The sequence below is a fragment of the Marmota flaviventris genome, chromosome 12, assembly GCF_047511675.1.
Source record: "Marmota flaviventris isolate mMarFla1 chromosome 12, mMarFla1.hap1, whole genome shotgun sequence".
NCBI lineage: Eukaryota > Metazoa > Chordata > Mammalia > Rodentia > Sciuridae > Marmota > Marmota flaviventris.
The window spans coordinates 101,908,288-101,932,063 of NC_092509.1; the positions used below are offsets into that span (position 1 = coordinate 101,908,288).

General features: G+C 35.7%; 1 protein-coding gene and 1 long non-coding RNA gene across 4 annotated transcripts in view; one reads left to right on the forward strand and one right to left on the reverse strand.

Moving 5' to 3' along the window:
- Rabgap1l (RAB GTPase activating protein 1 like) overlaps positions 1 to 23,776 on the reverse strand; it is a 620,475-nt gene that overhangs the window by 230,670 nt on the left and 366,029 nt on the right. For all 3 annotated transcript variants that reach the window (XM_071600291.1, XM_071600292.1, XM_027935052.2), the window contains one exon: positions 10,013 to 10,087. In XM_071600291.1, the coding sequence (XP_071456392.1) occupies positions 10,013 to 10,087 (75 nt within the window). The remainder of the gene's footprint in view (positions 1 to 10,012; positions 10,088 to 23,776) is intronic.
- The window catches only part of LOC114092471 (uncharacterized), a 353,583-nt gene that overhangs the window by 137,245 nt on the left and 192,562 nt on the right, over positions 1 to 23,776 (forward strand). The window lies entirely within an intron of this gene.

Consider the following 23,776-nt stretch of genomic DNA (forward strand, 5'->3'; position numbering starts at 1 on the left):
TTCCCCTTTGTCTAATCCAATGAACTTCTAATCTTCCCTCCCCTCTCCTTATTGTGTGTTAGCATCCACATATCAGAGAGAATGTTTGGCCTTTAGTTTTTTGGGACTGGCTTATTTTGCTTAGCATGAAAGTATCTAGTTCCATCTATTTACTGACAAGGCAAATGCCATAATTTCATTCTTCTTTAAAACTGAGTAATAATCATATGTATGTATGTATGTATACACACACACACATACACACACACACACACACACACACACACACACACATACCCCATATTTTCTTGCATATATGTGGGAGAGATAAAAGTCCTGGAAGTTACTACAATTTATGTCTAATCTCAGCATTATGGCCAAGTTCTAAATTTTGGGACAAAGTGCCACATGAAAATTCTAGACTAAAACTATAAAATACCAGTCCAGCTAAGGTAGAAACACCTTAGACTCTTTGAAGACTAAAGTCAAATATACTAGGCAATTATAGAAAGATATTATCTCATAAAATGGACTAAAATTAACCACTGTGAAGATAAAAAAATTGCTACCAAAATGAGAAATTAATGGGAAATGGGAAGAATCCTTTGGAAAGTAGAAATGCAACTTTTCCTTTCTAGTTTAAAGATTAATGGGATCTGTTTAGCATGTCTACTTCAGCTTCCTGTGGTATCTCTCCTCTGATTAATATATTCATTAGCAGCAGCAGCAGCATCAGGGTAAGCATACAAAATTGAGCAAAAGTACAAAATAATTTAAAAATGAAAACAAGCATCTTAAAATGTACAAAATATGGCTCAACATCAGATTCTGGTTGACATTTATGCTGCAAAGAAAAAAGGAAATTCACATAGTGTGCATTTTCCTTTTGAAGATATGAATGCATGTTTTACCACAGTGCTGTGGTATGGTAGTACCAGAGATTGACCACTGAGCCTCGATTTGTGATAGTATGTAACCTAAGATGTGTGTAATATGAAAACATTTTAGAAATATTAAATAATATTCACTTCTTGGTGGTTACTGAAAAAATTATTGACAGTAATAAATTATTGGCTTTGCCAATGCAAATAAATAGAATACTAATAATTGCAATGACAAGTTGTGCAACATGGGTCCTGCTGTAGCTTTAGCCTTGTTTGACTATTGTTCATAACTCACAGAATACTCAAAAACACCTGGGCTGGAGTTGGAGGTGACATACAGCCGCAATGCAGCAGTGTGCCATCAGACACTATTTTACAACTCTTTACTGTTACCTATGTGCCCTTGAGACCCACATAGGTAACAGTAAAGAACTGTAAAATAATTAGGAAGCAATGAAATTGGAGTTTCAACACTTTTTGTTTTTAATATGAGTTTGTAACATTATACCACTTGATTTTTAAAATTTTTATTAATTGTTGATGGACATTTACTTTATTTACTTATCTATATGTGGTGATGAGAATCGAACCCAGTGACTCATGCATGCTAGGAAAGCACTCTGATTTTTTAACAATAGCTGTGTTTAACAACTGTTTCACAAAATTCCTGAAATCTTAACATGAGCTGGAATGATCTGGCTCCTGCATGGTTGGACACAGACCACAATGAAAAGCTAGGACTATATTCTAAATGCAATGGAAAATCACTACAGAGTTTTTAAGCAGGGGCTCACTTAGCCTCCATATGGAGAACAGGTCATAGGAAAAGACAGGTATAAACATTTTGGTTTAGTAAGATGTGTAATCTATAAGTACCTACATTCAGCCATCTCTCTAAGAAAGGTTGCCCAAATAGAGAGCTTTCTGTACACGAGGCTTTGGATTGAATACACAGCATCAAAAAAGAAAAAAATAAAAGTTGTCCAGCAGCACATGGTGAATATAGAGAAGAGGCTGCAGTGGAAACGCAGGACTCTGAAGTCACATTAACAGATGAGAATTCCTCCCAGATAAGTTTCTGTTATTAGCTGGGTGACCTTAAGCAGGTAATCTCTGAATATTTTTAGTTTTAAAAACTTAGAAGTAATAATACATGTGTCATAGAAATACAGTAAATATTACATGAAACACACGTGAAAGATAATATGAACACTGTTGGTGATCATAAAATGTAAACTTCCCTTCTCTTTCCCTCCTTGAAAACAGGGACTACGTCTTAATACATCAACAGCTACCACAGTGCTCTACATAATAGGACTCAAAGAATAAATAAAAGAATGGGTAAAAATTTTCCCTAATCACAAATTACAAAAGTAAATTTCTACTATAAGACCTTTCTACTGTTAAAATGATTCACTGAAAGGAAGCAGCAAAATGTGCTCTTTCACAGAAGTGACTGCTTTTCTTATGTGTTGCTGGGAGGAATGCCCTCTCCTCCCACCCTCCCCAGTGACCAGCTGCACTTTCCAGATTCCCCTTGTAGTTAAGACATAGGAGCTCAGGGTGGAGATTGGGCGAGAGTCTTCTGTATAACACAGTTCTGCCACTGAGATCCGACCCATCTTTTAAGGTTGATCATAAGAGGCACTTAGATCATAGGTCTTTCTTATTTTCCTTTAACCTGATGAGATTTTTGCTCTCTCCGAATCTCCAAACCTTTTGTTATATGCACTATAGCTATTTGGGTGCATCTAACCTCTGGACTCCATACATCCCCTACTCCTCACAGACCTTAACATAGAGCCTTCAATGAAGATCAATGTTAAATATCTGTTTGAGATGACTTCAGCAAATCTAAGTACATCAGACTTTAGCAATGAAGGCATACCACATGTTGGTAACTTCCAAGAAGGCTAACAAAAATGTAGAAGGAAAAAAATTGGTGTGAGAGCTGGAAGTAAAGAGTAGCTAAACACAACCATATTAGCACTTGATTTCTTGTAATATTATTAAAAATGCAAAACATAAGGAAATGTATCATCTATATTTTATACTGGCCATCAAGGTTTGTTATCCATAAATCAGCACAAAGTATATCAATCAAGATCCGAGACTTAATACCTGGCTGTGCTAACAAACCTCACCTTATTACATGCAGTTTATGGGTAGTATTATAGTATCTGCCTATTTAAAAAAAAAAAAAACCTAAGATATTAAAATGATTATTTAACCTATTACATGGATTAAGGTTTTATTAAATAAGACAATCTATCATTGGTATGTTATTAGTCTAAAATACAATAAAAATAAATAATTGAAAAAAGTATTTTTAAATAAAATATTAAGATATGGGAACACAGTGGGTCTTTAACATTGACTACACATTTTTGCTGGGTACAGGAACTTTGTCATGAAATGAAGCTTGTTTAATTGGGAAAAGAAGGGGACAAACACCAACCTCTTGTAATTTATGGTAATAAACTATTATCAATGGCTCTGTGAAATACAGAACGAAATACCTGCTTCCCATGCATATCTGAGAATCAAGCAGGATGCAACCACCATTTGGAAACAAGTGTTTACAATGACCTGCCGCCTGCACCAATGGAAGTAACCTGCCACCTGTACCAGTGGAGACAGTCCAAGCTTCACGGTTCTCTCCATGATGAAACAGTGCATAAAGCAAAGCAGTTCTAAGTCCTTTAAAAGTCTTTTAAGACTCAAGTGATGTCATATACATCAAGATATTTTTCTGAAGTAAGATTCTATTTTGATAATTAAAAATAATCTCCATTTTGGATAAAACTGTTTCTTATCTGCATTATCTTCAGATCTTCTTGGAACAATCCACCTTTTTCTATTAAGACAATGAACATTCAATCTACTGATTTTCTAAATTTTCTTAAACAAAGATAGATGCTAGTGACTCTTTTCAAAGTCATAAACTCATGAGTCTTCATTGTTCTGAAGACTTCATTGTACTGAACACTGCTACCCATTTATTTTCCCTTTAAATCAAATAGGTGCTAAAATACATTGAAATTGAATGTCTATTTATTAGCCATAAAATATTGTATAATATATTAGTTTCCTGTGTGTTATCAATTTCAATTAATAGGATGTGAAGCCAACGAAAAAATGTTGGGCAGATAATTACTAATTTGAGAAGTAGTAGCAGCAGCTAACATTATTAGACACATGAATCACTATTTGATTCTCAAAAAGTCCTGCAGAGTTGGTATTATTTGTATTAAAATATTTTACTTATATAATCGATTATTTTATTTATTTATTTTCGTGGTTCTAGGAATTAAACCCAGGGTGCTCTACCTTTGTGCTATATCCCCAGGCCCCTTTTTTGTTTTTATTTTGAGGCAGCGAAGTGCTATATTGCTGAGGCTGGTCTCAAACTTGCCCTCCTCCTGCCTCGACCTTTGTGTTGGTGTGATCACAGGCATGTGACATTGTGCCCATCTATTTTTATATTTTAAATATAAGTCTAGTGAGCTTCAGATAAGTTATGTGATTTGCCAATAACTACAGATCTATTAAGTAAAGCTTGGATTTGTGCCAACTATAAAATAAAGCTCTTTCTTTATACTTATAAAATAAGGTACTCAATACTCATAATGAAAGATAATAATATTATTTCCATTTTATAAATGAAGAAACTGAAGCTCAGTTTAGGAATCTTGCCCAAGGTCATATAACTTGAAAGGTATTAAGCCACAATTCAAATTCACAATTGTGCTTTTTAATATCCTTTGAAGAGGGGCTGAGGTTGTGGCTCAGCGGTAGGGCTCTCGCCTCGCACGTGCGGGACCCTGGGTTCGATCCTCAGCACAAAAATAAACCAGTGAAATAAAGTGTTGTATCCAACTACATAAATATTAAAAAAATATATATCCTTTGAAGGAGTTCAGTTTTGAAAGGGCAGAGGGGACAAGATAGCAGTGAAACAGGAGGATTAGGAGACGATTTTTTTTTTTAAGGTAAAAGAGTCTTGAATATATATCATAGGATACACAGGGAAGATGTTGGGAAGTGGCTCAAAAGCACTCAATACGAGAATTAACTCAGAACAGAAAAATGAATGCATCCTCCTGGATTATAAGGAAAAGTGATTCAGAAGTATAGAAGAACTTATTTACTTATTTAAAAATACAGTAAAATTCCTACAGTGGAGACACCACCCAAGATGATGTGATTGTGTCCCACCCAGCTCCCAATCAGATGGTGTTTGCATCACTTGTCCTGCATAAAAACCATTCCAAGTCTCAGTAGGGCTGATCCAGTTCTCTGTCAACACTGAGGTAGACAAAAGACCTGGACATTGCCAATCAGAGAACCCCATCCCTCTGGACTGAATAACTGAATCAGGAAGAGCACATGTTCCAAACCAGGCCAACTGGAGCCTTCCAGGGGAAAAGAGAAGGAAGTCATTTTTGTTTGGTTTGGTTTTGGTTTTGGTAGAGCAAAAGATGGCCCCTTTTAAATGAAGTCACAAAACTTAGAGGGCATGAAGCCAGGCCAGGCTATAGCATGGTGTCCACTTCATGGTCTACCCATGCAGACCACTGCAAGGAAATTGAACAAGAGCAGAGACGCAAACCCAGACGCCTAACAATAAAATAGGAACTCCAGATTCCTATCATGTCAAAACCATCTCTGTCCTAGATTTTCCAGTTATGAGGAAATAAATATCCTTTTAATTTAACCTACCTTGAGTTAGGGTTCTGTCCCTTGCACCAGAAAGAGTCCTGAATAACAAAATCTCACAAATGCTTCTACTTATATATAAAGATATCTGGAAACTTCTATCTTGGGCCATTGGACCCTATATATTTTAGTTGTAGATGGACACAATACCTTTATTTATTTATTTATTTTTATGCAGTGCTGAGGCTCAAACGTAGTGCCTCACACGTGATAGGCAGACACTTTACCACTAAGCTACAACCCCAGCCCCTCATGGAATCTTGATTTTCAGGAAAACTAGAAAGTAGCTCTGCTTCTCAATTCTTACATTTATTAGTTAAATCTTAGCCCGAACATGTCTTTGTGGGGAGTTATATTAAATACTTCTAAAAAAAAGACTTTATAATTTTTAAATCTTTTAAAATTTTAAATATAACATACAAAAAATGCATAAAAGTTAAATATACACTTTAATGGATAATTGATTATGAAGGAAAAACAAATAATTTTGAAGGACTTAGACAATCATCACCAAGGCTAAGAGAATGCTGCCAATTCCCCTGAAGCTCCCTGTGTGCCCCTTTCCAGTCATTATCCCTGTGTTTCTTTATCCTGATTTTAACAGCAATTGCTTCAATGGCATGCTTTACCATTTTGTCATCTCTGTTATATCCTAAAAACTTTTAATTTTGACTGTTACTATATTTTATTTTATTTATTTATTTTTCTGAAAAAAATATTTATTATACCTTCCTTAAGGCAAACCATTGTATTAAGAATGGGGTCAAGAGGGAAAGAAGTAAAGACACAGTTCCTACCATTCAGCTTACATTTTATATAAAATATAATCTTACATTTTTAACTAAACCTTGTGTTTATAGGATTCACTCATATTAGCATGTAAACAAGCATTCCATTGCTACACAGAGTTCTACTGTACAAACACACCACTATGTATCCATGTTAATGCCTCACTGTAATTCTAATACTGGAACTCTGTTAAATACTGGTCTTGGGCAATTCCAGGCCATGGCTTTTGTTGTATGTGTGCTAGGTATTTCACCAAGGAATTAAAGTCCATCTAGGAATGGAATTGCTGGGTATGTGGATAAAGTCCAAGTGGTTTCTAGAGGAGCTGTGATTATAGTTTTTTCTTTTAATTCAATGGTTTAAACATTCTAGATTATTCAAACATAGTCCTATCATATATATATTATATATACACTTGAAAATGAGCCTGCTTTTCTGAAAGTCCCAAAACAGCCCATGTCCAATAAAAAAAGTTTAAGACTTGACAATAATATGGCAGATAAATACATTGGGTTAAAAATTATCTATGATCTTTACAATAAATGAAATATGTAAGTATTAACCTCCAATTAAGCAAAGACTAATATTAAAATGAGGATATGAAGGATTATTACTGCATTCTTCATTTTGAAGGCAGTTGAAAGGATGGTCGCAAACATTATTCTCCAATTCTAAGTGATAATCTTGTCATAATCTCATAAATGTATACCAACATCTCCTCTTCTATCCCTATGCATAAACATGTAATTTTTCCACTTAATAGACACATGTTACAAAGCATCTGGAAACTTCCAAGCTAGGAAAAGAGAAACTATTTCTTAAAACTATTGAGACATGGAAAAACTTAAACATTCAACACTTTGCTTTTGGACATACTTTTGCTTTGGCCCTCCTTTCCTCTTAGACAATGAATGTTAAACATAAAAAGACTATGGGTGAGGAAAGGCAGCATCCCAAGAAGCAGCAGTCTGACAGTGATTAATACGGGGCTGCCAAAGTATGTCTGGCAGGAAAAGAAGCAACAGCTTATGAAACTGATAAAAAAAAAATCAGTCAGCAAGACACTAATAACATATCTCTCTGGAGCCTGAGATAGTGTAATTCATGAATTATTCAAGCTAACCTGTATTCTTCTACCTATTTACACAATGGAGGCAAAATATGGGACTATGCATAATTCTATTAATATTAACATAGAAAGTACAAGAGATTGGACTGAATTTTGGTTCCTCTTGTGACGTACCTTGGAAATACTTTAAGTGAATAAGTTCATAATGCCTGACTTATCATGTGACCCTCATTAGAAGAGAGTAGTAATACAGAACAAAAATCTGGGTATTTGAATTTTCTAGTTATTTGACTCATTCTTTCTTTAACAGGTATGTTTCCATCTAATTAGGAACATTCAAATAATCTAACCCTTTCAGAAATCTCAGAACAGATTTCTCAAGAGATTTTCTTCTCACTGTACTTTAATTAGTATGTTATAATGTGCTAAATGGAATGCAGGTCAAAATTGCTAAACTATGGTACATATGAAGATTATTTTGTTAAAAACAAAGCAACCCCAGCCATGACTTGAATATCAGCTTCTCATCCGAGTGGGTATAAAGGTTTCCTTTAGAAGAAAGATGGCTCTGAATTTGATGAACACTCACAACACCACTTGTGTCCAGTCTCCTGAGGTAGGGACCAGACTATTGTAGATCCTAGGTGAGTTTATTAACTGAAGAAAGGCCTCTGAGAATTTTTGACTAGAAAGTGCCAGATCATCACAGGAAGTCCCAAGATGATAGAATGTAGAGATACCAAAGGAGGACACCAAGGAGAAGACAGAAAAGGTCATGAACAGAGATAATGTAGAGAGGACGAATCAACCTCAAAGTGAGATAAAGTGGATAATCAAACCAGCACCATTGTGTACCATCATCATTAGAAACAGAATGGGCTCTAAATGCTCTTTATTTTCAGTACACCAAAGGAAATGGGTCAACTTCAAACTTCACAGGCCACTCAGCTGCCCCTCATCTACATACTACTTCCCCCACTGCAAATTTTGACTGCAGGGGTTCTATTTTCTCCAGCCATTTACATGCTCTGTGTTCCTAAGCTTTATTCTGCTCTTCTTAGTCAACTTATTGTGAACTGACTGATCTGCTCCCATGATTTCAGCTTTGATTTTTCCCCCCCAGCATCAGTATCCAGTATCCAATGGGTCCCAAACTCAGAGAATTAAAAACAAAACTCATAACCATCCATCTCAATGAATGTATTTTCTCAAATCAAAATATCACAGGCATTCAGTCATCAAAACTAGAAAACCAGACATCATCTGGGCAATTCCTTTGCCAGACTATCCACAAACCCTATCAGTTTTGTCTGCTCAATGTTTCCTTCCTTTCTTCCTTCCTTTTTTGCCCTCCCTCCCTCCTCCTTCCTTTCTTGTTTTTGTCTTTTGAAATAAAACATGAGTATATGTGAGTACATATCTTCTAAACAAATAAATTTTTTTTAAAAAACCCACCAAATTGTGTTTTAATTTTGCTTCTCTTTTTCTGGGTCTCAACATCTCTCATTCAGATTGATATTTTCTAACTGGTATCTCTGCTACTGGATGTTTTTCAATCCCATACTCTATGCAAGTATAACAAGAATTTTTCAGAAATGAATGTCAGACTGTGTTAATCCCTTGCTTCAAACAGATTAATGGCTTCTCATTGGCTTTGGAAAAAAGCCCACATTTTTTTTGACATTTTTGACATGGTTACATGCACTGTCTCCATCATTTGGCCCCTGCCCATCTTACACTTTCACTTCGCACCACTCCCTGCAGTAAACTCCAGTTTCATGGTGTTTCCTTTGTGCACAGGGCCCATTTGTTTCCATACATTTACTCTTGTTTCCTTTGTCTGTAATTCTCTATTCTCTCTGCTTCCCCTCTGCCCTTCCCCAACCTTAATTATTCATATCTTGGAAAAGCAGCTGCCTCATCCAGAAAGTTATTCCTGAAAGTTCTGGCAGAACTGGGTTGAATATTCTCCTCTCCATTCTTTCACCCTGTGTTTAGAACACTATACAGTTTCTAGTGAGCATGTGTTATTTTTGTCATTAGAAAAATCAATAAAGACAAAGAAAAGAGAATAAATATAATAAGTCTGTACCAACATTATCTGTGCGCCATCTTAGACTGTAAGGTTTTTGAGAACACAAATTGTAAATGATTCATCTCTGCAATCCCACTTCTTAGCCCAGTACCTGGCAACTGAAGCTCCATAAATGTTCTGTTAAATGAAGGTGACTGAGTATATGAAAATAAATAATGGAAAAGATAAGACTTCCTTGTTAAAGTGGTCTAAGTCCTGATATTTGGACAGTTACAATGACTTCTTTATTACAGATTATTCTAGTAAAAAATAACTCCAAATGAGCAATTTATTTGCTTCTAACCAGCAATATGAATGCTATTGAAAAACTGTCCTGTTTGTGACATCAGATCTCTCACTTCATCACCCAAGGCACATTTTATAAAAGCTATGCCATGTGTAATCTTCATCAAGAGAATAGAAAGGCAGAAGGAAGAACAAAACCAAGTAGAAATAAAGCTGGTAGCATCATGATTTGTCTCTTGGAAGATTACTTACATGCAGCAGCAATACAGCAGCAAGGAAAGACTGTCCTTGACAGTATCCAATGTCTTCATCATACACAGAGTAGGCCTGGAGAAGAGATGAAGAAATACTGTAAATAGTCACAGATTGTAACTGAAGTGTTAGCTCACATCAGGGATCAGAATAAGCTTATTCTGGGCTTTCCACCACAATTTCACTGATTGTTCAATTTGAATATGTGTGCCATTAGCTCAGTGGGCTGTCCCAAGAAGGCTGTGTTTTTCCAAAATGTCCCGTTATCCCAGACTCATCTTTGGAATGTGAAAATAAAGAGATGCTCAGAGGATTTGAATTCATTTTAAAAAACCCATTATTGTTTTAGTGAGGTAGGTCAGATCATGCGAGGCTCAGGCAAAGGGTGGGGGAAGGTAAGACTCTGATATTGATTAGAATGCTAAGGCACTACAAGAGGGAATCCTGAAGGTTCTGGAAGTGTAGTGCAGGTCTACTATTCTGAGAGACACCCGCCCCCTCCAAAAAAAAAAAATTACCCTGTAGAACCTCTAGAAGTTTTTGAAGACCTTCTGAACTACTCTCCCATTTTCCACAACACAGAAGAGCAGAAATGCTCCGCTCATCTCTCTTGCTCAGGCAAGGCAGAACAGTCAGTGTTGTAGAGTGCCTCATGCCACATCACTCTCACCATTGTAGGTGCTCTGCCTGTCCCACATCTTTAGAAACACTCTAGCCAGGCCAGACAGAAGACACCCAATTAGGTCCCTCACAGGAAGTCCAGAACTCCTTGGAAAGTAACTATCATACCATTCAACCTAACATTTGCCTCTTTGTCTTCAGAGGAAAGGAAATAAGGTTGTAGACTTAATAAACACTAATAGTGCTTCAAACAGCTGGGATTGTAACAATAAATGAAGACCCCTTATACTAGATTTTAGGAGGCTAATCAGTAAGTGAATATGCTGATTAAAGGACAAAGAACAAGTTGGCATTTTCTGTAAAAGTGCAGATAGTAAACACTTTAGGTTTTGGGGGGGACAAGTAGGGTAGCAGTTACCTATAAAAACCATTCTTAAATCAAGGGCAATACAAAAACAAGTTTTGTGAGAAGGGCTCACTAACAACTGAGGTGCTGCCACTATTTTTTTTTAAGATAAACATCTCAAGTGTGCTGCTGGAATCCTGGATATATATCCTACCTATGTGGTAAACTTCATCTTAGGTAATTTCCTTCAATTTGCTTAAAACAATGTGTTGTGATTTTGTGAGTGTAAAAACTGCTTCTGTCCAGGGCAACTGTTATCAAAGATCACTAGAGAGGGTAACCTGAGAAGGGTAAGGGTAGTGCCTCCTATCTGCCAAGTCACAGGGGGGAGTCTGGAGTAACAGTGCAGTGTTTTGTTTTGTTTTTTTGTTGTTTGCTTTTTGGTAAAAAATATAATAATAAGGACTGTGGTTGTGGCTTAGTGGTAGAGCGCTCACCTAGCATGTGCAAGGCCCTGGGTTCAATCCTCAGCACCACATAAAAATAAATAAATAAAATAAAAGTACTGTGTTAAAAAAAAAGATAATAGTAAGCTTTTTTTTAGAATTTACACTCAGTGAAACGCACACACTTTAATTACATGACTCCCTGAGTTGGGGTATTTTTTCAGTGCACCATTCCTGAATGACCACATCACTCCAGAACACTCCTTTGTGCCTCTTCGTAGTCAAACACCTCTACCCAGGCATACATTGATCTGATTTTTATAATAATATGTTAGTTTGGGATTTTGTAAGTTTTTATATAAACAAAATCTTAAAATATGTACTCTTTAGTGTCCAGCTTCTTTTTATCTTTTTAAATTCTTTTTTTCTTCATTTTAATTACACCAAAAGTGTGTTATTCACTGTGACTGTATTTATATATGCACACAATGTAACAATATAATTTGATCAATTCAGTTTCTTTTATTCAGCATGTTTCTGAGATTCTTCTGTGTTGTTGTATGTCTTAATACTTCATTCCTTTTTGTTGCTGAGTAGTGTATTTCTGCACAAATACTGTATGACTTGCTTATCCATTTTCATGTTTCCAATTTTAGTCTGATCTTTTCAAAGACCTTATTTTGGGTTTTATTATCATTTTGTTTATATGTTTTTTACTTCCCTGATTTCTGTTATTATCTTTCTTTATTATTTATTTCCTTCTATTTAATTAGGGTTTAATTTGCTAATTTCCTAGCTTATTAAAATAAAAATTTAGATCTTTCTTCTTGTCTAATGTAGACATTAGCTATGCGCTTCCCTCTAATTTCTGACGTGCTGGTTATAATGCCCATCCTTGCCCATCCTTGTCAACTGTCATCACCCCTGAATGTAGAGAGTCTTAGCCCAGGCTACTTCTCAGCTTAGTGGATCTCACCTCAGTAGTGTTTGTAAAGAACTGGGCAATTTCAGCTCCAAACTCCACAGCCTCAGAGGAAAAAAAAAAAACCTGGGGTTATCCTCAGAGGCATGTGTCCAACACAGGCCCAACTGTGGCTACCTTTGCTTTAGAGGATGAGAAGGATGGGCTAAAGTAGGTCTATTTCAGCTTCATCTGCTCGTCTTTTTCTTGGGATGAAATGAACTAGATAATTCATAAATTTCGTCAATGGCTCTTAACAAAGGTTCTATGCTGCATTTATGCTCAAAATTTTAGACTGAATTAATCCATGAGTTATTAATAAGGGTTTATTGTAAGTTCTAAAGCAAATGAGTATATATCTTTTCTGTTCCTTGTGTTGTCAATGAAACATATGGGGAAAATATTAAAATCTTGATGTTCTATCTATTTTGTCCAACTTTAACATAAACTATTCATAGATGACTACTTTAAAAAATTATTTCCCTTTGGTCTAGGCCTTCAGAAAATTTCTGAATAGTCACTTGGTAAAATTATGAGAGGAAAGGGAAAAGAAGGAAAGAGAAAAATTTATTCGACATAATTTATATAAATAAAAAATGACAAGATTACTGTGAATTCCAACATATGGAAAAATCCAACAAATCAAACAAATGGCCAAAACCTACAACAATCAAAGCAGAGATCAGAATGTTGCCAACTGTGCTACTGCACCTCCAAAACCAAACACCAAAATATAAACCTTCACTGACAGATAAATTTCTTCATTCAGATACATGTTTCTCAAATAATCTCTATATTTTTAAGTCAGAGATCTTTTTACTCAGAAGTTGAAATTCCCAAATTTAAAATATTTAATAAGCTGCTTCAACCCAGAAAGAACTTTGCCTGTTTATTTTTTGTGTTTTTGCAAAAACTGTTTAACATTTCTATGGAGAAGCAGTTTCTCATTATTTTCAAACTGAGGAAGAACCCTAAGGAGTGACAGTTTCATCTGACTTTCTGCTACTAGGAGAAGCATTTCAGCATTCATGATGATAAAGCTGAATAGTGGATTGAGTAAGAATCCCCTAATATTTAAAGGGACATTTTCCTTATTCTTTTTCATTAGTGCATTTTAATTATACAGAACAGGGGATTTCACGCTGCCACATTCACTGTGAATTTAACACATTTTGTTCATTTACAGCTCCCCCTGCCTTACCCACCCTTACCCACCTGTCCCCTGATTCCTTTCTTCTTATGTTTAAGTCTCCCTCTACTTTCATGTCTTTTCCCCCTAGATTTTACATGAGAGAACATGTGATACTTGTCTTTCTGAGTGATTTATTTTGCTCAACAGGATGATCTCGAGTTTCACCCATTTTCCTGCAAACGATATGATTTCATTCTTCATTATGGCTGAATGATACTCCATTGTGTATACAGACCATATTTTCTTGTTCCATTTATCTGCTGAAGAGCACCTAGGCTGCCTGTAACTTGGCTATTATGAATTGTGATGCAATGAACATGAGTATGCAGGTATCTCTATAGCATGCTATATCTGGGTCATGTGGCAGTTCTACTCCTGGTTTTGAGGGATCTCTGCACTGATTTTCACAGTGGCTGGACTAACACATGTAAGGGTTCCCCAACCATCCTTGCTAGAATTTATTGTTATTTGTATTTTTGATGATTGCGATTCTGATAGCAGTGAGATAGAATCTCAATATAGTTCTGATTTGTATTTCCCTGATGGCTAAATATAATGAATACTTTTTCATATAACTATTTTCCAAACGTATTTCTTCTTTGGAGAAGTATCTGTTCAGTTTAGATGCCTGCTTATTAATTGCATTATTTGTTTTTTGGTGTTTTCAAGTTCTTTATGTATATTCTGGATATTAATCCTCTGTTGGAAAGTAGATGGCAAAGATTTTCTCCCATTCCATAGGCTTTCTCTTCACATTCTTAATTGTTCACTGTGTTGTGCAAAGGCTTTTCAATTTACTGTTGTCAATTCTTACTATTACTTCCCAATGTATAGGAATCCTAGGGAAGGTGTTCCTTGTGCCTGTATCTTGAAATATTTCCTCTACATTACATATTGAATTGATTTTTGTGTAGGGTGAGAAACAGGAACTAGTTCCAATCTTCTACATATGGATATCCAGTTTCTCCACAATTGTTCATTAACTAGTATGTCTTTCCTACAAAGTATGTTTTTGGCACCCTTGTCAAGATCAGAGGACTGTAGCAGTGTGGGCTTACTTCTGTGTCCTCTATTTTATTCTAGTCGTCTACATATCTTTTTTTATATCAGTACCATGCTGCTTTTGTTACTATGGCTCTGTAGTATATTTTGAAATCAGGTACTGTGATACCTCCAGCATTGTTCTTTTTGCTCAGAACTGTTGCTTTGGCTATTCTGGGTCTTTTGTTTTTCCATATGAATTTTAGAATTTTTTTCTAGTTCTGTAAGGAATGTCATTGGCATTTTGTTGGGGAACATATTGAATCTGTAGACTGCTTTTCATAACATGGTCATCTTCATATTGAATCTACCTATCCATGAGCATATGAGTTTTTCTACATTTTAGTGTCATTTAATTTCTTTCTTCAATGTTCTGTAACTGTCATCATAGAGATCTTTTATCTTGTTGGTTAGGTCTACTTCTAGGTGTTTTGTTTATTTATTTATTTTGAAGCTATTATGAATGAAATTATCCTCCTGATTTCTTCCTCAGCTGGTTTATTACTGGTGTACATAAAGGCTATTGATTTTTGAATGTTGATTTTGTATCCTGCTACTTTGCTGAATTTATCAAATCTAAAAGTCTTCCGGTGCATCTTTGTTCTTTTCATTTTTTTTAGTTGTCAATGGACATTTATTTTTTTACTTATTTATATGTGGTGCTGAGGATTGAACCCAGTCCCTCACACATGCGAGGCAAGTGCTCTGCCCCAGCCCCTTCTCGTGTAGTCTTTAGGGATGTCTAAGTATAGGATAATATCATCCACAAATAGGAATAAAAGTTCAATATAAAAATATTGAACAGGAGTGGTGAGAGCAGACACCCATATCTTTGGTTCCTGATTTTAGAGAAAATGCTTTCAGTTTTTCTACGTTCAGTAAGATGCTGGCTATGGATCTGTCATACATATAGCCCTTATTCTGTTGAGGCAAGACGCTTCTAGACCTAGATTTTTCGGGGCTTTTATAATGAAGGGTGCTGAATATTGTCAAAGGCCTTTTCTGCAACTGTTGAGATGATGGTGTATTTTTTTATCCTTAAGTGGTATATTTGCATATGTGAAAACATCTTTGCATTCCTGGCATGAAACCAACTCAATTATGGCATATGCCCCCCTTCTTTATTTAAGATTTTGTTTTTTAAGTTATAGATGGACATAATACCTTTATTTGATTTATTTTAATGTGGTGCTGAGGATTGAAGTCAGTACTTCACACGAGCTAGGCAAGTATTCTACCACTGAGCCATAAACCCAGCCCACATATGACCTTTTTAATGTGCTGTTGAGTTCAGTTTGCAAGTATTTTATTAAGGATTTTTGTGTCTACATTCATGAAAGATCTTGATCTGTAGTTTTCTTTCTTCGTCTTGCCCTTATCTGGTTTTGATATTAGTTTGATATTAGTTAGAGTGATACCAGCTTCACAGGATAAGTTTGTAAGGATTCCTTCCCTTTCTGTTTCATGGAATAGTTTGAGAAGCATTCATATTAGTTCTTCTTTAAAGATCTGGTAAAATTCAGCCACAAATCCATCTGATCCTGGGCTTTATTTTGTTGGGAGACTTTTTATTATGACTTCAGAATTATTGCTTGTTATTTGTCTATTTAGGTTTTTATTTTGTGGATTCAATTTTGGCAGGTTGTATATGTCTAAAAATATATTTCTTCCAGATTTTTCAATTTATTGGAATATAATTTTTCAAAATCATCCCTAACGATCAAGTGGTATCTATTGTAGTAATATCCCTCTTTTCTTCTCTAGTGTTATTAATTTGGTCTTTTTCTCCTTTCTTTTGGTTAGTCTAGCTAAGTATTTATCAATCTTGTTGGTCTTTTCAAAGAACCAACTCTGTACCTCATTGATCCTTTGTATTGTTCTTCCCATCTCTATTTAATTAATTTTAGCTCTGATTTTTAGTGTTTCCTTCCTTCTGCTGGTTGAGGTTTCACTTGTTCATGTTTTCCTAAGACCTTGAGATGTATAACTAGGTTATTTATTTGAGATCTCTCTGATTTTCTGATGTAGATATTCATAGCTAAAAACTCCCCTCTTAAAACTATAAAAGCACCATTTTCATTAACCACACCCAGAAAATTTAATCAAAAGCCTTTTTGGTGATTACAGTATTTCACCCTTTGCTCATTTTTTTTATTGGTTGTTCAAAACATTATAAAGCTATTGACATATCATATTTCATACATTAGATTCAAGTTGGTTATGAACTCCCAATTTTACCCCAAATACAGATTGCAGAATCACATCGGTTAACTTTTTTTTTGAGAAAGACACACACTTAGAAATACTGCAAGTCTTCAAATGTTATCCCTGTATGAAGCTAAATAATGAGGAAGCACAATACTTTATTCCACAGAACTCTCTTTAATAAGCTCATATCTGGCATTACATATGTAACCCCTCAGACTTCAAAAAACTCAACTCTAGACCCAGGTGCATTCAGGAATTACCCATTTAGCCAGATCTATGCACCTTTTGTAAAGGCACACTGAAGTCACTGTCTTCCATATTACCCTGCATATGCCCCAGGAAAATTACTAACACGACTTTTAACCTCAAAAGTTTCCTAATTAGGATGGTAAATCATGGAGTCATCCATTACATATCAGGATCTCAATACAAAAAAGTCTCTAATTTCGTGCCTGAAAAATACATGCCCTTATTTTTTTTAAGTATATGCTAACAAGATTATAAAATATATATAGTTCGGCGTTTTATTTTTGCCTTAACTGCCAGGAATTAATAATCAAATGCATTACTCAACACTAGAAAATACCTCATCTCTGCTACTTTATAATATCCATTCCTCTTGGTCACTGTATTTATTCATTTTACATAAATTTCAATTTTGGAAACTCTTTTAGGTCTTTCAGTAAGTAAAAGGGTAATCACTCAAAAAATCATTGTGGTACTATTCTCTTTTAACCTTTTTCTGCTAATGATGATAATCATCACACTCACCTCTAATGAGAGAAAAATTAGGTTGTTGGAGTTATTATTAATTTTTAATGAATTTGAAAGAAGCTTTTCCTAATTATTACCAATTTCCAGAGCCCAAATTTTAAAAACTGGAAGATCAATTAATTTAATTACTTTGATTTATATAGTTATATTTCTGTTGGCTTAATTTGCATTTCCATTCAGAGCTCATGAGCGTGGGGGGCTATGCACACACTGGGGAACAGAAGGATACAGAAGAATGCAAGAGGAAAAGAGGAGGTGGTTTAATTCTATCCCTATTCGGAGTGCTTTTGATTATAAAGACCTTTTTCACGAAGAAGGAACTCTGAAGACACTTGCTGATGAGAAAGCATCTTATACAAATGAGAAACATGTTCTCAGTACTTCCCCTTCCTCACAAAAGATGTCTAGTCAAGGATTCCTTGCAACCGTGGGTCTCCAAAATTTAATTATGCTTCATTAGAACCACATCATTTTAACAAATGCTGGACCCCTTTTTGTACAAATATATTTAATATTGTTGAGAATTGTGCTGCTTCTATGTCCATTTCTGCTATGAGAGAAGTCCAGTCAAACATGAAGGCCCATGAATGATCAGAGAAGATAAATTCAACAATTCCATAGCCTACTTTCTAACTAGAGAGCTAAGGATAAAACCACAAATCAGTAATGCCTGAATCTTACTTTCTAGCTGCTTCATGTTTTGGTTTGGGTTAGCAATAAAAATGACTTTTCAGAGACCACCTTCTAAACTCATACTATGGATGAATAATAGATTTTTATGCACCGCTTTAAAAACAAAATGTTCTCGCAAGTTTTTCCCTGGAGTTCTTAAAAGCACTATTTTGCTTTAGCCTAGGCTTCCTCTGAGTTGAACAGAATCCTTTCCCTTTTCAAAGCTTGCATCTTCTTAAGCCTGAACCCTCCCTGCTCTCACTTTAATTGCTTTCTGGCTGACTGCTGCACCAGCACAAAACCATCTGGGTTTCACTTCTGGTGATGGATGAGTAGTTCCTATTGGACCAATCTTCCCCTGATTACAAACTGAAATTGTACCAGGACAAATACAGAAAATAATTACAAGAGATATTGAAGAACTGAATGAAAGCAGGCAGAAACTAGAGGACAGAATACACTTGGAAAAGGGAATGACCATGGGTAAAGTTCTCATTCTTTGTCTTTTGCGAAAGGCGAGGTTCCATTCATTAAATGGTACCACACTGGAGTGGCAAAAACTTAGATATAAAACTAATGTCTCAGTGACTTAATGAGACAGAGAACATAGTGGTGTGACCCTAAAAGACAGGATATAAGATAGAGGATTTTGAATAAAAGAGAGCAACAGAGCAACAGCAAAATGTATATACTCTACAATTCCAATTATATAAAGTTCTATAATAAGTCAATCTAATACAAGACTGGAAGGATAAGAGGGATGTCTTAGATTACCCAGTTATACAGTTGTAAATAATGAAATGGCATTCTTCACATGTGTATTTCACTGAAAGTAAATTTTGCCTACAAAAAGAACTGCTAATAATATAAATACCAAACTCTAATCAATAATACACGTCGTGTTCCTGTGTTTAGGCATAGGTATACTGATGTCCACAACTTATGTTGAAATGGCATAATATATTAAAATCAATTAACAGAATATACAGGTGGATGGACAGATGTGTGATTAACAGAATGTTAACTAGAATCTAGGCATCAGATTGATAGTTGTTCACTGTGCAATTCTTTCAACTCTTCTTTTATATTTTAAAAATTTCAAATAACAGTTTGTAGCTATACCCTGTCCCTTTTTCTGCCCTGGACTATAAAGATTATTGTTCTGGCCAGGTTCCTAAGAGTACTTTACATATTAATTCAGCAAGCTAGACTTACTGTGTACCTATTATTCATTAAATGCTACACTTAGTAAGGCAGCTGCAAAAATGAAAAGACACAGCTCAGCTAAGGGTCTTAGGGAAGAGACCAGTACATGCAATGGAAAGTCCACAGTGAGAGAAGTGCCCGTGGAGATGTGGAACTACCACTGGTCTTGGATTATCTTAGAATCATGAAGGAATGCCTGCAGTCTCACAGCTAGATTAGGCCTAAATATTTATCTGTAGATAAATTACATGGTGGTTCATGCCTGTAATCCCTCTTTCCTCCAAAACACTCTGTGACACATGCAAACCTGATATAGGAAATAAAGAACAGGATATTTCTCTCTGGGCCCAGGAATGGATACATACAGTGCTAGAACACTTGTACACAAGCAACTTGATGGTAAAGATGAGGCAAGCTCAGGTTCATAAGAATGACAGGAAAATCAAAAGGTGTTTTCTGGGGCTGGAGCTGGGGCTGGAGCTGGGGCTCAGTGGTAAAGTACTTGCCTAATATGTGTGAGGCACTGGGTTTGATCCTCAGCACCATATGAGAAATAAGTAAATAAAATAAAGTTATTAAATTAAAAATTCTCTGACCAGATACAAGGGCTGCTGTTTGAGCATGAGAGAACCAGTCAGACCCCAAACAGCTTAGCTTCATGGCCCAGCTAAGGTAGCTGACATATTTGATAACTGATTGGCCATCAATGAACAGTGGTGAAGATTTCATCACTTTTAACTGTGACATAAATGTTTCTCCAAATTCTAACCTAAATATTGAGCTGTCAAGATTTTTTTCAGAACAATAGTGTAAACAGACAATAGTAACTCAGACCTCCTTCTCACTTTAACAGGGCCTTGACATACACAAAAAGTAATTTGTCATTTATTGGACAGATAAACTCTTTAACCTATCACCTTAAGCTTCTGCCAACATGAGGTTAAAACAAAAAATATCAGCCTTTGGGTTATTCTTCTTGGCACCAATCGCCCCTCAGTGAGTAGGTCACGGAATCAAATATAAAATATGTGGAACAAATTCTTTAGCATTGCAAAACATGGAGGCCCATACCTGTAATCCCAGTGACCCAGGAGGTTGAGGCAGGTGGATCACAAGTTCCAAGTCAACCTCAGCAAATTATCAAGGCCCTGTCTCAAAATGTGGCTCAATGGTTAAGTGCAGTTCAATTCCCAGTACCAAAAAAAAAAAAAAAAAAGCACTACCTACTGACCCAAGTGTTTACATATGTTAATTTATTTAATCTTTACAACTCCCTGGGGCAAGTACTATTACTGTTTGCATTTTAAAGATGAAGAAACTGAGGCACAAAGAGGACAAGTAACTTGTCCAGACAGAAAAATAGAGCCAGAATTCAAACTGAATCACCTAGTGCTTAGCAACACTAGAAAGTACTTCAAACTGTGGAAGTCTTGAAGTTCCAAAGTTCAAGCTTTTTACTGCTGTCTATTTGGTTTCTAGATTTTTTGCATCTAAAATGACTGTTGACATACGTTACCACATTCTGATTGATATGTACCCCATAAATATTCATAAACTGATCACGGAGATGATTTTTGTTAGATAATATAGAGGAATAATAATCACAAAATTCACAGAGTGGTAACTCTGGTGGGGGAAGGCTGGCTGGAAGAGGAACACCTGGGGGTATACAAAAACATTGGTAGTATTCTATTTTCTAACTTGTAGGCATAAGGATGCTACATTTTTATTTTTTAATCATAAATTCAAATTATTTACTCATTTGAATGTGACACATTTCATAATTTTAAAAGTTTAATTAGAATATTTAAAAAATTACTTATTAGCAATCATTCATTCAATGGTTGTGTTATTTCAATTTTAGTGGCATCTTCAGAATATAAATACATGAAAGATGCCCGTCAAGGTTGTGTTGGAGTTTAATGCAGTGGTTAAAATAGTGAAACAAATACTCAATGAAAAGAGCTCTTCTTGGAGATAACTCTACATATACACAGTTGATTCTTGTTCTTAATAGTCTATGAGGCAGCCACTGCATTGAGTTAGAGAATACCGAATTTGTGCCCCACAGATTAGGGGGTTAGGCTCCTGTGCACCTATGGCCAGTATCTAGTCAAGACACAGCTTGTTTCACGTTTGTTTCTGTTTAAAGGTACCTTGTTTGACACATACTGTTGATGCATTAATGTTAAACTCATAGACAACTGCACTCTACCTCATGCCTCAATAAAGCTTATTTAATGCACGTTTTTGTAAGGGTGATCAGAATCACCTAGTGCTTAGCAACACTAGAAAGTACTTCAGCACTATGCTTGGGAACCATTTCAGGAAAATCACCAACGAAGAGCACAAAAATGCAAAACCACGACAATAAATACACTGCAATACTTGTTTACAGAACAAAAGTTGAAATAAGAAGACACACTTGATCTACCTGAGCTTAAAACATACGCACTAGATGGCTCAAATTTCTTGACATTGCATATTCACATGTGAGCAAATGACCAGAAACACACACAATTAGTGCCAATTTTTTAGGCTGCAAACAAACTGGTAATACCAAGTAGGCAAATCTGCAAGTATAGAATCCATGAATACTAAGGACTGACATATATATGTATTCATATTCAGAATTAAGTTGAAATAGCTTATCTCTGCCATTAGCTGACAAAATAAATCAATACAAAGTGTTTTTAATTAATGAATAAAAATTGTTATTGATTAGTTTCTGGAAGGGTCCCAACACAAGAAAAATTAAGTATTAATATAGGTACAGTCTCAGACTATAATTATATATTTTAAAATGTATAATGCTCTTATTAAAAGTTTCCAGTACTAAATATTCTTTATCATATTTCTTTTCTCCCAAGCTTTTGGAATCATTATCAATTATGTGTTTTCTTATTCCTTTTGTATTCTGTATAGGTAGTCCATGGTGATAAACAGATCATTTCCTAAAAGTTCATTTACCATATTCTTTTTTTTGAAACTCAGACTGTGTTTTACCATAAAAGCAATACAGTTTTGAGAATCTCAGACTAGCTAGATTTCTTTTTTTAAAATATTTATTTCGTTTAGTTGTACACAATACCTTAGTTTTTATTTCTTTACTTCTTTTATGTGGTGCTGAGGATTGAACCCCGGGCCTTGCATGCTCTAGGTGAGTACTCTACCACTGAGCCACAACCCCAGCCCTAGCCTAGATTTCTATAGAGCCCAGAACAATAATTTGTTAATAGTGAAGTACTCTAAAATCATGGCTTCAAAATTTACTTAAAAGTTTTCTATTAGGGGTTCTTAATGCCACTAATTTCAAATTAATGCCACATCTTAAATTTGAGCTCTACCAGAATTGCTTATCTTCTCTAAATTTTCCTTTCATTGAGGCAACAAATATTTCTTGTATACTATATGGTGTAAGCAGAGGACAAAATGGACACGAAAACTGCTCTCATAAAGCTTATTTGCTAGTGGGAAGATAGATAATAGTTATGCTAAATATTTATACGGTATGTTTCAAGTATTAAGTGCAATGGTGAAAAATAAAGCAGGGAAAGGGCTAAAAAGAGATTGCAATTTTAAAGAGGGTGGCTAAGGTAGGTCAGACTGCCTGGGAGAAAAGCACCTGCGCAGGAGTTCAGAGAGGTCACAGAGCAAGCCATGGAGCTCTCTGGGAGTGGAGTGTACCAGGTAGAGAGAACAGCCTATACAAGGGCTCTGAGTGTGAGCATATCTGGCCCCAGTGGCTGGGACAGAATGCACAAGAGACAAATAGTTAGACTTGAAGTCTTCAGCCTGGTAAACCTCTGTAGGGTCTTTAGCTTTTACATGGAATGAGACAAAAAGCCACTGGAAGCTGGAAGACCAGGTAGGAGATGATGTTAGTTTTAAACAGGATGGCTATAGTGAAGGTCATGAGAAATGACTGGATGATGGATATACTGTGAAGGTAAAGCCAGTAAGATTTCATAATGGATTCGATGTGAGATGCTGGGGATGGCAGTCACATGCATGCAGCCTGCTGATCCTTCATGGCTGCAGAAGAGCATGCGTTGGACCTGGGATATTTCCTTACATAGAGATAAGGAGATAAGTCTACTGGGCTTGTCATCTTCTCTAGGAATGTCCTTCCTTGTTCCAGGTGTGATTTGTACTTCTTTGCTCTGTTTAACCATGTGTGTCATATGGCACCTGGCTGACCCCACTGCTACTTCTGTTCCTGGTGAGGAAGGAATGAAGTCCCCGATTGCAGCAAAGATCATCTCCTGCATCAGCTGTGCTGCAGGTGCGGAAGAAA